The sequence below is a fragment of the Mchenga conophoros genome, linkage group LG7 (assembly GCF_057382185.1).
Source record: "Mchenga conophoros isolate Kocher_MC1m ecotype Shallow Benthic linkage group LG7, M_conophoros_male_GT1.1, whole genome shotgun sequence".
NCBI lineage: Eukaryota > Metazoa > Chordata > Actinopteri > Cichliformes > Cichlidae > Mchenga > Mchenga conophoros.
Window position 1 is genome coordinate 18,120,961 of NC_140532.1, and position 17,348 is coordinate 18,138,308.

Sequence of the window (17,348 nt, forward strand, 5' to 3'; positions counted from 1 at the left end):
TTGCTTCTGCTGAAGAAGGCTTTTAAAAGTGAAGTGGCGTGGCTGTCGACATCACTGGAAGTATGGTCTTTGTACACTTGCAGTCCACTCGGTTGATATTTTCAGTTCAGAGATAACGACAGCATAGTGGTCGGCTGCAGACCTCCTCAAATGACGAAACACTACTTGTGAATCAGAACTGTGACGGGTAGTAGCCTGGAGTGTTATCTTAGCCAAACCAAGATGTCTAGTTTAAAGGGGTTCATCCAAATATACTAAAGATTAAATCATTATGGATACCATTTGAATTCAATTGAAAATGTTTGGATTGGGATACGCAAGAAGCAACCCTTCCTCTTTGTTGAATACACATGTCTTCAAATCTTAGAGTAATTTGGTTACATCTGGAAGGCCCAGTCAATAGTTTATAGGACAGATGTTGGCGTTTTACAAGGAAGTGCCGATAAAGAGCAAATACATCATTTTCTAAAGCTCTTCAAAATGTGTCAACGATTTGATGAAAAGTCTCTAATAATATTATTTTTTATTTATCCAAATAAAAGTTCCATTGAGATTAAAAAAATCCTTTTTCAAAAGTGATTTGGTCAAGACAGAGGCAAAGATTTAGTCATTCTAAACAGAAATAAATAGTTTCTGCTTGTACTGACATACAAAACAAGCGAGTGAATACAACATATACATGATACACGATGTTGTATATACAATAACACAGAACTAGTGCCACTTCAAGAGCAAAGACATTAACAATGAGCACTATGTTCTCGATCCTTTGAAACTCCCCGACAGGAACTATTCTGGACAGTTTCCTGTCCTTCTATAGATTATTCTAATGACAAAAAGGGGCAGCATATTTTAACGTCTTTTTTTGCAGGGATAAATACTGCTAACGTTTTGCTTGAGTGAAAGCCATAGTTCACAGGTATACAAAACCAGCCCAATCGGAGATTTGCACACACAGGATGCTAATAAAATGCAAAGCAGCAAATTAAACAGGATCTTCAGGTTTTGTTAAATGCATCACTAAAGAGCATCAACCTCAACACTGCAATTTATGCAATCACACGTTTATACGTAATGTTAAAATCCTATCTGATAAGCACATATACAAGGCCTCATTTTTCTTTTCCTCGAAGACGACCATTTGTGACTCAACAATGACTACAGATCTGTTCAAGGAACCATTTAAATATCGAGATGTTGATTTTACTCCAAGACAATCAGTATGGATGACTTAATCACGTCTACCATATTTTAAAAGAAACCCCTACTTTAGATACTGAACTATAAATCATCTTTACATTAAAAATGTAGCTCTGTGTTTTTGAAGGATGTCTGGCCTCTATGATAGTAAACAGCCCGAGACCCTGGCCAAGTCACTGATGATTTCCGGTCATCTCTTGGGTTTACCCTTAGTGGGAAACTGTTGCTCTTCCAGCATCCATGCCACCATGCAGTTAATCACTGTCACTCAAGTTGTTTGAATAAGCTCAAGTCTGTTAAGAATGCCCAGACAGTATTCAGTGGCAGAAAATAGCTCAAGTTGGAATCTGAGCAACACACCCAACACACTGGGTTCAATAGGGCTGTGGCCTCAGGGTAGGCACATGGCAGCTATTAAAGTTACAGACTGTGTGTGTACCCAGCCCTACTCAGCCCTGTCCGGAGTATCTGTTATCCTAAACTCAGCGAGTGCAATGGACCAAATTATTAGCTGCTTGCATTATCTGTCATGGAGTGTTATGAAATTTGAGGCACTAACTCAACAGAGCATCCTACCTGAAGGGAAAACTCACTCATTACACACAAATAGCACATGTGGTGGCTCAAACTCGCAATCAATGCATGAAAAATCTGATTTTTTTAGACTCATCTGACACATTTTAAGGCTAGCCTTCAGATCACAGTGATTCAAAAGACAAAAATATTCAACTGGCATTCAAAAAGACAAGAGAAATGAGTCTTTTTCAAATGAGGGCCAACAGCAATGCAGTGAGTAAGAAAAGTTACTTTATAGAAGCAGGTGTAAAAGAAGAAAAGCAGGCAGTGGGAGCTCGAGAAAAGGCAAGGGCCACTGCCAAGCTCTGAAGCAAGACAGACAGGCACATGCAGTGCAAGCCAGAATTGCTCAAACTCACAAAGAAAGAAGTTCGTTTCCCCATTCCTCTCCGCTCTTGCTCAGCAATTCTCAGCACTCAGTGGGACACTTCATCCACTGACAGGCCAAGGAGATGACATGCACTTTCACAAACACACATTCACAAGCAAACCACATTTACACACGGACACAAAAGCCCCAAAACAAACTCTGTTTTTATTCTTTGCCACAATAGGTACTTCCTGGAATGCAGGAGGTTGAGTCAGTGCAAGGGCCATAAGGCCACAGAATAAGCCTAAGCCCTTTGGAGCCATGTGACACCCAGAAGTTCCACACAATCTAAAGAAAGATGGTGAAGATGACAGAGTAATTGCTGTTCGCCCATCACACCCTAGCTGACCACATTTCCTGACCCCTGTCAAGAGCCGCGCTTCAGAGGAAAACAAAGGGTTTAATGCATACATAGTTCCAAGTGAGGCCCGGCAAACAAGCCGCCAAGCCCAGAATCCAAGCACCTCTAGGAGGGAAAAGTTCAAGGTCACATCAACTCATCCAGTGAGTGACTCCAAACAAAGAGGGAAGTGAGGTCACAATCAACAAGTGCCTCCATTCACATACATGAAAGCGCAAAGGGAGGGCAGGCACCGATTCAAGTCGGCTAGTTCAAACCGCAGGCGGGGAGGACATTTTTCCATGTAAATGAACCCATTGACCAAAAACCTGATGCTAGCATTTGAGCTACCATGTATACACAGTGGGCACCGAGAGGGGAATCGTATACGATGATTGTGTTAAGGGTCAGGGGGCACAGATGCCATCTGTGCCAAGTATTGCCGCATCAACGCCAGGCAATTCGGTCTCCAAGCTGGCCTCGGTTACCCATCAAGAAATCAGGCAAGCTGCTTGAGAGCTGACGCTGGAACAGGATTTTGGGTAGTTGGATTTCAGTTTGGTGTCAAGCTGTCTTTTAGTCTTTTCACTGTTTCTAATTCAGACAAAATATGACACCCCACAGTTCTGGACTTGCAGCCAGTGGCTTGGTGAAAGAGATTCTTTGCAATTCCCGCTTCCCTTTGCCTTTTGCTTGTCTTCACATGGATTTTTAAAAAGCAAAGGGAGCAGAGCGACAGAAGAATCTACCCCTACCTGCAGCCGCCCTCATTTCTGCGCTTATCTCTATCAAAGGATGACACGGGGATTCACATGCAAGCCGACAGACTGATACCCTGTAGAATGTGTCATTAGGGGTCGGAGCCGTGTTGTGGTTTGAGCCTGTTAAGCTTTATTGCCTCTATGCTTTCAAAATTCAGAGCGAGGCACAACAAGGCACTCTGTGACTTTAAAACATTAATCACCCACTCAACAGCTATCTACTCCAGTAAAGGTATTCTAAACAGAAGGAAAACCACCCAGGTTGGCTGACAGAGAAAGGAAACTGATACAGCTGCAATGTCCATCAAAGACACTGGCATCAGTGGTTCAGTAGGATGAATTTACATTTAAAAATGTCATATAAACTTCCATCCATTCAACACAGCATTACAATAACAGCCTCTCGCTTTATCAACAGACCATGAACACATGTCGTGAAGAAAAGCAGCTGAAGACAGCCGTGACCTGACAGTTAAAATAGAATTTTCCATCAAGGTAACACTTCAGTCTTATCAGTCCACTTCTACATCTGACATCTCACAAGCAGTGACAGCACAAGTATGAATAAGTCAACTATTTGTACGTGTCGGAGATGACAAGCTCAAAGCTCAAAACAGAGCGTCATCTTTGTGAAATGTTTCTATGTGGAAACATCGCTTTCCTCTCCTTTCAGCATTTTTTTCTTTCAGAGATCTTGGAAACTCTTACTTGTCTTAGGACAGCAGATACAGAAGTCTCCGTTGTTCTGGCGCACTGCGCAGTGCACGAGGGAGGTATTCTGAGCCAGCATTTCTAAAGGAAGCTCTTATCTTACCATTCTGCTGATACACATGCTGTTTCCTGAAGGTGTGTTTGATAAAGCGCAGTTTGTTTCATCTTTATCGTTTTCAAAAATATGTTTTGCTTCAGGAAACAGCAAAAAAAGGGGGATGGATAAGGAATAAAATCACCGTATGTCTTGCAAAAACTTTTTTTTTTACAAATCAGAGTGGCTGCTTGGAAGGTCATCAGCACTTCTCTGTGTGGCTCAAACGTTCTCTCCACACGAAAACACGAATATGGAAGAGAAAGCGACAAAGAGAAAAACAGAGTCATAAGATCGCGTTGACCTTGACAGAGAGTCCTTTTAGAGCCAGTCAAAAAAAAAGGAGATTGGAATCGGCTCTCTTGCTAACATCACAGGTTTTGGGTGGGTAATCTATGTGCTTCTTGCTTAAAATGTGGTCTTGTGTGATGCTTATGCGCTCCTCTAATCCATTAATAAAGCTTTCCAGTTTTTCAAACACAATGACAAGCTGACAGCCTGAGTGTGTTGACATTTATTTTAGAAGTCAGTTTAGTCTAATGAAGAAAATTAAGTGGACAATTTTCCTTCTGAGACATCAATGTGCAGACATACTGCAAAGCCAGGAGGAAAATGCCCAAAGACCAGGAGAAAAAACTGCAAGTGTTCCGGAAGCAGGACGACACGCGTCAAGTTAGCGTTTATATGTAACCTGCACTGCGCTGTGTGTCATAAAAAGACAGGACAAGCCTATTAGTCTGTGCTCAGTGAAGCCTTCAAAGAACCAATTTTTCACAACATGTGGAGATTGCCCTTTCTGATAATGGCACAGTCTGGGGACACCTCACAGTCCTAACCCAGGCCCACTGCTTCTTTTAATCCCTTGTTCATTGTTTACTTGCTATCCTTTGATGAGGCCCCGCAGGTGTCTCTAACACTTTAAACACCTACATCCCAGCTACCTCCTGCTGTACACTGAACAAAAGGATTTCATTTCACAGTAAAGGTCATGAGAAGCTATTTCAGGATGCTTCTCATTTCATGTTAACTAGACATTAAACTGGTTTACACACTTAAACTGAATGGTGGAAATGGATGTTCTTAAAACATTAAAAGTCAGGGGGTTAATAGATATATATACACAAAGCTTTCAGCGAATGCTGGGTCTCTGTTTGCCTCACACAGATTGAGCGAGTGAAAGGGTTGAGCATATTGAGGCAGCGTTGGCCTATCCAAGTTTTTTTAACCCACCGCCACACACAAAGGCCACCACTGGGCGACAATGGCTGCGTTCAGACAACAAACAAATCAAGCAGTCGGCATATAAAAGATTTATCGCGTCACTCGACAAAGGCCCCCCTTGGAGGACAACTTTAAGGTCTTCCATCGAGGTGAACTTCACTCAGTCACCCTGCTTTTCTCTTGAGGGCCTCTCCACCACCCGCAGGGCCTCAACCATAAAAATTCAAATGAAATTGGGGGAACTTTCCAGCAGCCTCCCAAGTGGAAAACCCCCCCAGTTCTTTTCAGCTGCAAACTAAAAAGTTATCGCACCTACCCTCTGAGCTCCTGCTACAAACCTGGGACTCAATGTTCCAGCAGAGGAGGCATGAAACCACCACGCAGTGCACAAGTAACAGCCACTAATCAAGGCTGAAATCTGCAAGCCAAAGATCGTGACTGAGTATAATTTACATTTTAGGGCAGTGTTTATTGCCACGGTTCAGAAAGAAAATACAGGAGATAAGGAGGTAAGTGTTTGTGGGTGAAAGTCAGACAGACTGTGGTTACAGGTAGAATACTTAGGCAGTCTATTACCTGAGGCAGCACAGGGATCTGCATTGTTGTCAGATTTGGAGATGTTTCTTTTCCTCTCATGTCGATAGACGAGATGAGGTTTGTCGTGTTCTTCATCGTATTCCTCCCCAGCAGCGTTTAAAAGGGGTTCCAAGAAGAATTCGCCATGTTGTGTTGTAAAAGTTCCAATCTATAAGGGGGGGGAAAAGCCAGGAGATGTCACTGGTACAAAGCATGCACGTGCATGTGTGCATATTCTACTGTACGCGTGTCTGTTTATTTCACAGTTTCATTTACACAGGTTGTGGTCTCTTTGCAGTCACTCGGTCCTAGCCTCTGGCACCAGGGTTCACATTATTTCCATGCTTTTAAATAAGCTCTTTTGACAGGTGTGTATGGAAAGAACATGCTGATTGAAAAGGCAACAGAATATCCGTAACTGCTTTCATGTCAGTTATTGTTGAAGTTTAAGCCCTGAGAATCTCATTCCGTGACAATGAAGGCGAGTTTTGAAACATTTTAAGTCTTTTGCATGATACATTTATCAGGGCGCTGTTGCAATTCAGTAAACCGTTTCACACATTTATGCACAGGTTATTAGGTAAGCTGTAAGTGTCAAAATGCGTTTTTCCCCGAAAACCCTGACACTGGGAAGAGTGACATCATCATACGCGGACCAAGCTGCTGACAGAGGAATGCTAATATTGATTTGGCAGCTCGGTCCCTCACAAAGCTTCTTAGCTCACTCAGCCATGAGGCGCACTGGTGTTTGCATGGTAATTTCATGCGCACACTTAAACAGGATATTGGAGGCTGGAATGTTATCTTTAAGGCAGCATTACGCCATAAACATCCCCGAGTGATGGACATTTGACAATGGAAAAGATACAACTCGGACGTGGAAAACAAGTACAAACTGGAACTGCACTTTTCCTCCCTACTTTTCAAAAAGTGAGGGATTAGATCCCCTGCAGGTTTACACTATAGCTCCTGAAAAAGGTTAAAGGCACTCAGTTCTACAGTTAGGTATTTGGAAAGTGGCACAATTTGTGTAATTTTTGCCTTTGTATGACATTCAATTCAAATCAAGATGTGAAGGCGGTTTCACGGCCAAGTGGGACCTGTTTCCTCGTCGTTCCACGACAAATTTAGCAGATAAAAATTCTGGAGTTGATTCCAAGTGTTGCACTTTCATTACTTAGGTGTTAACTGGAACTATGTGAAGGTCAAAGAGATATCAGTTTAGGTGAATGAGGCCCTCATTAGGCTGAAAAAAAACCTATTAAAGAGATAACAAAAACTTTAAGAGAGGTTAAATCAACACTCTGCTACATTCTTTTAAAAAAAGGGAATGCACCAGCCAGCTCAGCAACACCAGAAGGACTAGAAGACAAGGCTATGTTATGGTATGGGCAACTATCACTGTCAACAGAACAAGTTTGCCGGTGTTTATTGATAATGTGACTTATTCCACCAGTGTATGAATGTGAGAGTGAATGAATAGTGGTATTGTAAAGCGCTTTGGGTGCCTAGAAAAGCGCTATATAAATCCAATCCATTATTATTATTATTATTATTATTATTGAGATAATCAGCAGGATAAATTGTGAAGTGTACATGTGCTATACTTTCTGCTCAGGTTCAGCCAAACACTTCAAAACAGATCAGACAGTGCTAATAGTTAAATGAACCAAAGCATACTGCTAAGATAACTTTGTCAACTCAACTTTCTGAAGACAAAGCTGAAGGCAAAGAGACACACAAGCAAGCAGCAATCTAAGGTGGCTTACAGTAAAGGCCTAACAGAGATTTCAGGCAGTCTAGAACCCATCAAAGTATGAAAAACAGTCCTGATATTTAAAATTATCCAAATCAGTGTGAGCCTCTGAAAATAAGGAAGGGGTGTATAAAAGTGGCTGTAATTCCTGAAAAGTTAATGCAATAATTTTGCTTAATCGCTTAAATAAAAGCTGAGAGTCTGGACTTCAATCACATATTAATTCTTTTATTTAGAATAACTATGCCATGTTCCAAAAACATATGGATGTGGGTTCAGTGCAAAAGTGTCAAAACTTTCATAAACAATGCACAGGATAGAAACGCCTTCACTTGTTGAAGCACCCCCCCCCCTCTGCCCTGGATCAGTACTGGTTCTTCAGTTCTGAGAAGCCAGTGAAACGAAATAGAAGTAGTTTTCAAATCCAGCGGGGAACTTTGAGAGAAGACAGCATGAACGGATGCATTTGTATGAATGATTTCGAGATGATGTGACTCTTTTTTTTAAGTCCTAAAGTCCACCAATCACTCATCATAGACACAAAACATGCTGTGACAACAACTCGCCAGAGAAGCTGATACTGAATAAACAGTGTTCATGAAATGGTCTTTGCAGTCAAAATAAGAGTCAATCCACTCAAGCATACACGACTACATTTTCTTACATTTACACGGTCGAGTAAAAAACAAATTTATGTGGCTAAAACGCATCAGGAATTATCCACTGCAGAGAACGTTTCCCTTTGTGTTTCAAAAAAATGATCACTGAATAACAGTCAGATATTACTTCATTCTTGACCTTGGAACTACAAAAAAAGCACAAGGTTCATTTGGTACATGCTCTGGTTCATTTCGGTGCACATCTTGAGCAGATGGAGATTACTCTGTTGTCATCAAACTGTCGATGTAATGTCCTCTTTGTTCACAGCAGGCTCAAAACATTCGCTTTCGTCTCATCTGGTTGTGAAAATAAAACTCTGTTTAAATATGCCTGATCAACATAGAAGTACTGCAGCCTTTTTCAAACCACTGCAGTCATAATCTAAATATAATGAATGATTTATACAATGCAAAAATTGGTAGATGTTTGCCGGTGTCTTGTAAATCACTGTCTATGGTGAATTAACTTCAATTAGGTAATTACGGGTGATCCAGTCTAAAGTTTCGTGTAGTGTTAACAGAAAGCTGAACAGATAAATGCTCCCTTTAGTCAGCGGAGAGGAAGAGATTCAGGGTTTCCCAGCATTAGCTCAGCAGCAAATCTGACAAAGGTTTGGGCAGACACAATGGCTGCTGTTCAGTACTGGGTGCTGAACTGGACCTTACAACTGAGAGACCCCTTTTTGAAGCGAGGTCACATTCATGACATGAGTGGACCGACTGCTGGCACACAGCTCTATTATGAAATCTCTCAAAGACACTATGATTTTCTGTGGCTGCAGACACCTGCAGTCAGTCTCTGTTAAATATCTTACGGCATAAAGGTGCCGTGAACCTGATCTTTGTGCAGAGCTGCTTCATTCTGTGCTGGAAGTAAAACAGATGCATTTGTCAGAACAGCCTGACTTAACCTACACTTCTATTATGTGAGTGGACTGAAAGACCCAGCTTCTCAAGGAACCCAAATTTCCCACGGTGTGAGCAATCTTTAAGTCTCCTCCGCAACCTTCATTGGCAGCTGTCTTCTCTTCGGGGCATTTCTCCTCTTTTCTGCCCTTCATGACTCCCTTTGAAAAGGCCAAAAGCTCCTCAACCCTGCCTCCCCCGAGCTCTCCTCAATTGCCCCCCGGTGATATTGGACGAAAGGGGAAACTGCTTTTTCCAGAATGACCCCTTTGTTTTAGGGCCTAATTATTCCTTAATGACCTCATCTCACCAAAATGTGCCCGGGCCATTAAGCCCCAGTGATCAGACACGGAAACATTTATGACCCAATAGCCTCTGGTGGTGTGTCCATTGTCCTGTCATTCTCAATGAGTGATGTTGCAAGGAAACAAGACGGTTTGTTGAAAAAAAGGATGCACACATGTTTGTATAAGTGAGTCATATATCAGAGAGGGCAATTAAAGGCTGCCCTGATAAATGGAGAACACCTTTTGTCTTAAATTGGTGAATAACAAGAAAAACACTTTATTTGACCTTATTTTATTTTTGATAGCTACACTGCTGTGAGTCAATTCTTGCAAAGTGATAATACAAAGATTTATGTTTTTTAACTGAATGTGCAAATAACTATATGACATGCTATTCTCCTGCTGTACATCTAAAATAAGGATAACCATCACTGATAATGGCCTAGAGCAGGAGGAAGGCTTTTGAGGCTATGGTCAGTCTATCTGTCCACTCTAACAACCCCTGCTCTCCCACCCTGCCCCATCCCCAGGCACAGTCTATGCCAGAATCCGCCTGGCGCGACTAAGGTCAACCCCCTGCCCCTGTACCAGTAACCTTATGTGACCCATGAAGTCATCGCTGTCAACAGTTATCAGATTCCCTCACATAGGAGTCAGCAAACTAAATGACTCTGGCATCAGGCGTCCGATATTACACATAAGTCCTATAAACCCCCTTATTACCCACTTATTCCATTACACCCCTATAAAGTTGGCAGGGGAAAAAAATGTGATACATTTTCATCAATGAGCATCTTCTTTCTTCTGTCAATTAATGAACATGCCTCTTTAGGCTATGAAGAGTGACCACAAGAGAAGCGAGTTCCAGGAACTACATGGTGGCATCTTCAAAAGACCTATTTGTCTATGGGTCAAACTTATGATGATTTGAGTATCATATTATAAACATTAAAGAAGCTGGAACAAGGAAATGTTCTGCATTTTTATTCATAAAATTAAAAACTGGACTGCTTCAAAATTGGGTTGTCAAACATAAGGCCTGGGCCAAAAATCGGCCCAAAGAATGTAAATAGATTTTGAACTTTTAACTGTATTTTTATAACTTTTACAGCTTTTCCAGTTGATTAAGTCCCCCCTCCTCCCCACTGCCATTCATACTAAAACAAAGTAATTAACTATTAGTTAATTGACAGAAAAGCGCTTCCTTTTCCACTATATACTACAAAGTTGCGGGGGGGTGGGGGGGGGGGGGTTTACATCCATAGTAAAAAACAAACAAACAAACACCTAATATTTTTTGTCAATGAACAAAAATATAACATTTTATGAATACAGGACATTCTGGGCAATGAACTACCAGAACTTTTGACACGTTTATCATGTCATTTCATTGGTCCAGTGCACTTAAAATCAGTGTGGGCTGTATATGGCCTGTAAAATGAGTTTGGCATCTCTGTTTCACAAGCACGAGCATGACACCAAATAACTAATAATCCATTTCTGTGTGAAAATCCTCTATGACCACATCAGGGTTTTAGTGTGTTTGCAGACGGACACTTCAACAGAGTGGCTTGTTGTCAAATCAGCCCCAATCCCAACCATAACAACCAGCCCTCACATCCCACCCCACCATCCCCACAGGCACAAAGGTGCAGGGCTTCCCATTGTCACTAGTCCAGTAACACTTGCTCTCGATCCACACTTACACACATGACTTGAGCTGTGGGCTGTGCGTGCGTGGATGGAATTCGTTTAAATGGAAGAAAGCATGTCAGAGTGATTAAAGCTTCCCAAAAAAGAAGCTTGAAGATAGCGGAGTGGAAACCAAGTACTCACCAGACCAGTGCACAGGCTGAAGACGGCAGGGTACTCGCGCTTGGCGTTGACGTGTCCACGGAAAAAGCAGTGGCGCATATCGCCGGGGTCAGTGGACTGGGAGTCCGTGTCGTTGCTCTGCTCCTCTCCCAAGTGTGTCACCGTGTAAGAGGGCGCGATAAAGCTGGAGTCTGCGGTTAGATTGAGATGAAAGCGTTCCCCGAAAGCATCAATCCTGTAGTGAAGCCGTAAACCGGACAGGTCATTGTTTAAACTCCGCCGTCTCCTTCTGTAGTGCAGTTTGTGGGGGAACGACTCTCCGAAGTCATTCACACGTAGCGGCTTGACGATTTCATACGATGACAGCTGCTTGATGAAGCTTTCTGCTCAAAAAAAAAAGTCAGAGAAAGTTGGAAGTGAGAGACAAAGCAATGGTAACAAACAGCCTAGAGCCTGTGTAACAGACTAAATGCAGATGCAGGGTGACAAGCCTACCGCACGCCGGGAATCATGCTCAATCACCGTTAATAATGTTGAAACACATTTCAGCAGTATCACTTCATCGTACTCGCAAGCCAAAAAAAAAAACACTACCTTGTTTCGGATGCAACTGGTATTGCAGAGTCTCCCGGACAAAAGCTGACAGATGACACATTAGTCCAACCAGCCAGATTGCAAACTGCATGATTCCCTCCGCAAAGAAACCCGGGCTGTCGTCTCCAAGGCAGTACCCTCAATCTCTCTCCGAGCGGCTCCCCCTCTGCCTCTCCTTTCCCCCCGGCTTGTCAGCAGCAGGTCGTGGGATCCGTGGACGCTCTCTGCAGCGCAAGTCTTGCAAAGTGCACTGGCCTCATCGCATTGCTCAACATGCATCCACTACCCTCTATAAAGGCGAACTATTTATGACACATTCATCCCCCCCCCCCCAACTCGGAAAAAAGTGCTGCCTAATGTTAATTGCAGTCTATACTGAAAGGAGGGATCAGTGCCAAGTAAGCTTTCCCTTAGCCATCCCTAGAACACCCCGTGCACCCTAAGCACTCACCAACTGCGAAGCAACGCCCCTACAATCTCGAGCCAATAGTGAGTGTGCCTCGGCCACCACACAAGGTACAAGCTGGAGTGTTGCAGTGCTGAGACCGGTCATGTTGCACTAAATCAGCCAAAACAGTAAAACGAAGTGAAAGTCCGGTGATTTCTGTTTGTTTTCAGCCGTGATTCTTGCTATGATTCTAGCTTTGTCACTCTCACACACACAAAGGCACACTCTGAGGAAAGCCACACTTTGAAGCTGTGCCATGCAGCACTAAATTTCCTTGATTCTATATTAGGCTGTTATTAAAAAGAGTCGTGATGTAACTGAGATGCCAAACAATGAAGTCATATTGGATTTACAGAATAGGCTTCAAACCTAGACTGTTATACTGGCTAGGTCAGCATGGTAGCAGATAATAATATATAGATTTTATGGCACACACACATAGGAAGAAGCATATAAAGGCTGGTCTTAATGCATTCACAAACCATTTTTGCATTAAAAAATGCTTTAAGGAATAGTTTATATCAATCTGTATTGCGCTGTTCAATGAACTCCAAGCCCCCTGCATGTAGCTATGTGGAAAAGAATGAGGTAAGAAAACCCCGGCACACTGCAGAGCAGGTATCAGGGGCAACAGATATTCAACAAAATAAGTCAGATACAGCATGAACAGACGACCAGATGTGGGTTGCAAAGTGGCTGTGTGCAGGCTAAAGCACCCTGAACAGTAGGCCCCATATGAAATGAGCTGGACCGTTAGCTGATGAGGACTGGCATTGAGATCAGCTGATATGCAAGGACTGGCAGAGCTCGACTTGAACGCCTGCCTGAACTAACTTCATGCTTCATATTGTTGTTTCTCAGCTGCCAAATGTCAGCGAGTACTGAGAAACACCCAGCAGTCAGCTGGTTTTCCTGGGAGTTCAAGAGTTTGTGTTGCTGCTGATCAGAAAAAATCAACCATTAAAGAGAAACCTCATCCTGGCTGCTGGTTAAAACTGAAATATCTTATTTTATCTAATGATATGCAAAGAATGTGATATATGTGTGTTTAACAGAGCCTTGACTGAATTAGATCCAACAACAAAAGTAATTAGTTAGTAATAAAAAAAGCTTAGCAAGTTTAAAGTAAAAGAGTAAATAGTTATATTTTAATTAACTTGCAAAAAATAACACTTTTTAAAGAGTACTTATTAGGGAAAAATGTCAATATTAACACATATTGGACAATACGTGAGATATTGTAACTTACACATTGATATTATTAGCATCTAAAACGATTTAGTCTCAGGTGGAATAAAATAGACTATACTGTGTTGACTGACACTTTCAACATTACTAACCTTTGCTTAAACTGCCAGAGATGGTCAGTGACTCGTTGTACCTATTAGCATCATTTGTCTATGGGGAGAACAAAATATTCAAATGAGAACAGTCAGAACTTACTGTGGATAATTATGAATAGACAAACAAATTACAGTATGAGTCAGATCATTAAGTTATTATTGTTGCTGACAGGTAAGAGAAATCAAGTGAAAGTAATGTGATATCTGATGTAATGAATTTAATGAAGTTAAATTTTAGTTGACTGAACAGCATGTTATGGAGCTGCAAACTCATCCTGATAAACTAGGAACTTAGTGTGTACAGCTTCTTACATGTTCCATGGTATCAGCAGCACTGTCTGCACCAGTAAAAATGTGTAATACTACCATTTTAGTACCAACTTCAAGATATGTTGAGGAGGTAATTTAGCCTTTAAATCAGCTGTGCTGGATCAAGGACACATCTAAAACCTGCAGGACACCGCCCTCGAGGCCTGGCCTTGGACACCCCTGATGTAGGACAATCAGTCAATCAATTATACATACTCTTGATCTTAACTCGTTATGTGTATAAAGCACATCTGTCCACAGAATCAATTTCTTTTATTCCAAGCTCTTCACCACCATGGCCAAGACCAAAGACACCAGGGACAAGATTAAAGACCTATTAGGGTAACTGTTGCTATTATTATTTGAAAATGAAAGACAAATAAAATGACCAGCTATTGACCAGGAGCTCCGTGTAAGATCTTACCTCATGATCATGAGAAAGGTGGTGGCGGCCTGTTACGATCCGGCTCAAAAGCCGCAACATAAATATGGAGACGGCCTAGAGGTTAGCGACCGTAACACAGCCCAAAACTATGGATTGTCGTGGGAGCTTTTAATGTTCTGTTGGAACCACAGTCACCACCATTTGTCAGCGATCTGTTGAGGGCCGTGTGTCACTCTCAGCCAGATCACTGAAGATAGGTTGTGGATGGATCCAGGGGATTTAGGGGTGGTTGTAGCTCAGGAAGCAGAGCAGGTCATCCACTAATTAGAAGCTTGTCAGTTTGATGCCAAACATCCCTGGGCAAAATATTAACCCCAAGTTAAGTCCCATAACAGTGTGAACGTGTGTGTGAATGTTAGATAGAAAGTACTTAAACTCAGAAAAAGATGCTTGTTTGAACTGGTGTGAATGGGTGAATGGGGCATGTTATATAAAGAACTTTGAGCACTCAGGTAGAGTAGGAAAGCGCCATATAAGAACCAGTCCATTTACCATTTTCCAGGATGACAATGACCAAAAATATACCTACAGTGCTACAAAGGATTAGCTAAAGAAGAAGCACACAAAGGTCATGGAGTGGCTGAGTCACTCTCCAGACCTCAGTGCTATAGAAAATCTGCGTAGGACCGGAAGCTTTAAGTTACCAAGTGACAGCCAGAAACCTAAAGGATTTGGAGAGTTTCTTTAAGAGGAGTGGGCCAAATCCCTCCTGAGATGTTACAAACCTGGTGACCAACTACAAGAAATGTCTTACAATTGCGCTCCCTGCTAGAGTTTCTCCACCAAGTCCTAATTTTGCTTGATGATCAAACATTTATTCATTCAATGATATGTAAATCACTTTACTGTATAATAATTAAGTAACGTGTATGTGTGTTTTTTGTTTTGAATTTTTGGTTGATATTCTGTCTCTCGCCATTAAAATGAAGCTACCATAAAAATTAGAGACTATTTAGTTACAACTGGTGAGAAAAGCACTGAGGAAATCAAAGCACAAAATAATGAGGACAGAAGGCATTAAGAACCATTCTTCACTGTCATCTATTGGAGGAAGTGGATTTCCTTGGCTGTGAAGCGGCCAGCTTCTCGTTAATCATTTGGGCACGTAAAGTGTTCCACAAAGTTGATGGATGTGTGAAAGAAATCTTGTCCTTTGAAGACTGATGTCACAGCATTGTTAGTAATTAGACGCAGTGGTCTCACCGGAAACACTTTCGGATACCAAAAGCTCTTTCTTTGACACAAAACATCTAGTCTTCAAGTCACAGCTATTACTTTTTGAAGTCTCTCTGACTCTTCTCTTTCCCTCTCTTCCAAGAGCTTTTATTTCATCGACACATATCTGCTAACAGAGCGGTGGTGTGGCCGGCGGTAGGCCAAACAGAGGTTTGCCATAGCTTTGCATTGCATAATTTTTCATATATTGCGATAAATGTTAAGTAGAAAGAACTATACGCCTCAGAAATTGCTCTTAACAGTCAGTCCAGGCTTCTGTTAAATATGTAAGCATCTCAGATGATGAAACTTTTTGAAATAAACTTAGACAAAAGAATGAAACAAGACCAAGAATGCATCTGCAAACAGGGTCAAACTTCTCAATAAAAATGCAGGATTCGCACATTCCAGTTCCTAAAAGCTGACAATATTTTAAAAGAATAGTTACTCAGTGTTGAAGTCAGGCTGTCTAATCTGATTATGAATTTCAACCTTCTGGGATGAAGTTATTGTTATTTTCAGTAAAAAAAAATCTCCCCACTGTAACTCCTCTGATGCCTCCCTGATGTGTTATTCATTCACTCTTCAAACCTCCTGTGAGGCTTTTCAGTCCTCTTGTCCAGTGTCCCAGCTCTTTCACTGGGTATGTGCAAAAAAGAACAGAGTTTGAGACAAACCGGTTATGGCAAGAAAAGCAGATTTACATAGTGACAGAAGAAACAAATTCTCTTATGAAATATTTGAAATGTTCAGCTTTAAAGCCACATAAAAAAAACCCTCATTTGGTGCTTAAATCTTCTATTTTTCCTAATTATATGTTTCAATTTTAGGGGGAAAGAAAAGACTGAGCTTAATTCTATGACGAGAACGATAAGTCCCAGATGTGCAGCTTTCTTATACTGCAACAACCGCTGTATGGCACACAGGTGCCAGTGCCTCTAGCTATCACTTTAACACCTCTTCATCCGCCCATCCACAAACCAGCTTTTATAATCTATGGTGCATTTTAGAGTTAGCCACATGCCTGCACTAAATAGCTTATTTAGGTTTAGTCTAGCTACTCATGTGCTTGTTATTCCAGACAGATGTTTTGGCTAAACATCTGCAATATCTGCGTAGTTTCCCAGATATTGCAGGGTCTGCTCAAAATCTGCACGTGTCAGTTCTCTGTTGTAATCATCTACACATTTGTACATCTATACCATCTTTCTTATGTGAATTATTTATTGTGAAGAGTAATTTTCATAAAAATGCATCAAACGAGGTTGGCTCTTGATACCCTGACTGTTGCTTGCAGTGTGAAAAAGTTCTGGTTAGGAGTTTGCTGGTAATTATTTATTGTTTATTATCGGGGGGTTTTTTTATGTGAATCATTATTATTATAATATGTTTTTTATGGGTTGTATTGCTTGTTTGGTCTCTGGCCTCAGTCTACCTTTTGGAGGTTTATGCATACAGTTAAGTGATTGATAATGACCAAGAATGACCTTGATTTAGGTTATAAAAAAAAATAAGGTAAAAATTGTGTAAGATTCACTGCCATCTAAATATTTCACCCCCTTTCCAAGTGTCTACCCAGTAAAACAAATAGTCATTGAATGATTTGCCTCTTTATACATGTCAATGCTTCTTGTTTCTTCCCTTGGTCATTCATTTTCTGTACCAAGTATTTTGTTCTGACACTGATTTATGTCTTTAATTATTTTGCCCTCGGAGGCCTAA

General features: G+C 41.5%; 1 protein-coding gene across 1 annotated transcript in view; it reads right to left on the minus strand.

The window, feature by feature from the left end:
* The window catches only part of LOC146569971 (A disintegrin and metalloproteinase with thrombospondin motifs 20), a 78,286-nt gene extending 66,104 nt beyond the window's left edge, over window positions 1-12,182 (minus strand). The window contains exons 1-3 of the mRNA XM_085282700.1: window positions 11,867-12,182; window positions 11,294-11,655; window positions 5,850-6,018 (exon numbers count right to left, since the gene is read on the minus strand). Coding sequence (XP_085138826.1) covers window positions 5,850-6,018; window positions 11,294-11,655; window positions 11,867-11,957 — 622 coding nt within the window. The 5' untranslated portion in view covers window positions 11,958-12,182. The remainder of the gene's footprint in view (window positions 1-5,849; window positions 6,019-11,293; window positions 11,656-11,866) is intronic.
* Window positions 12,183-17,348: the final 5,166 nt, after the last annotated feature.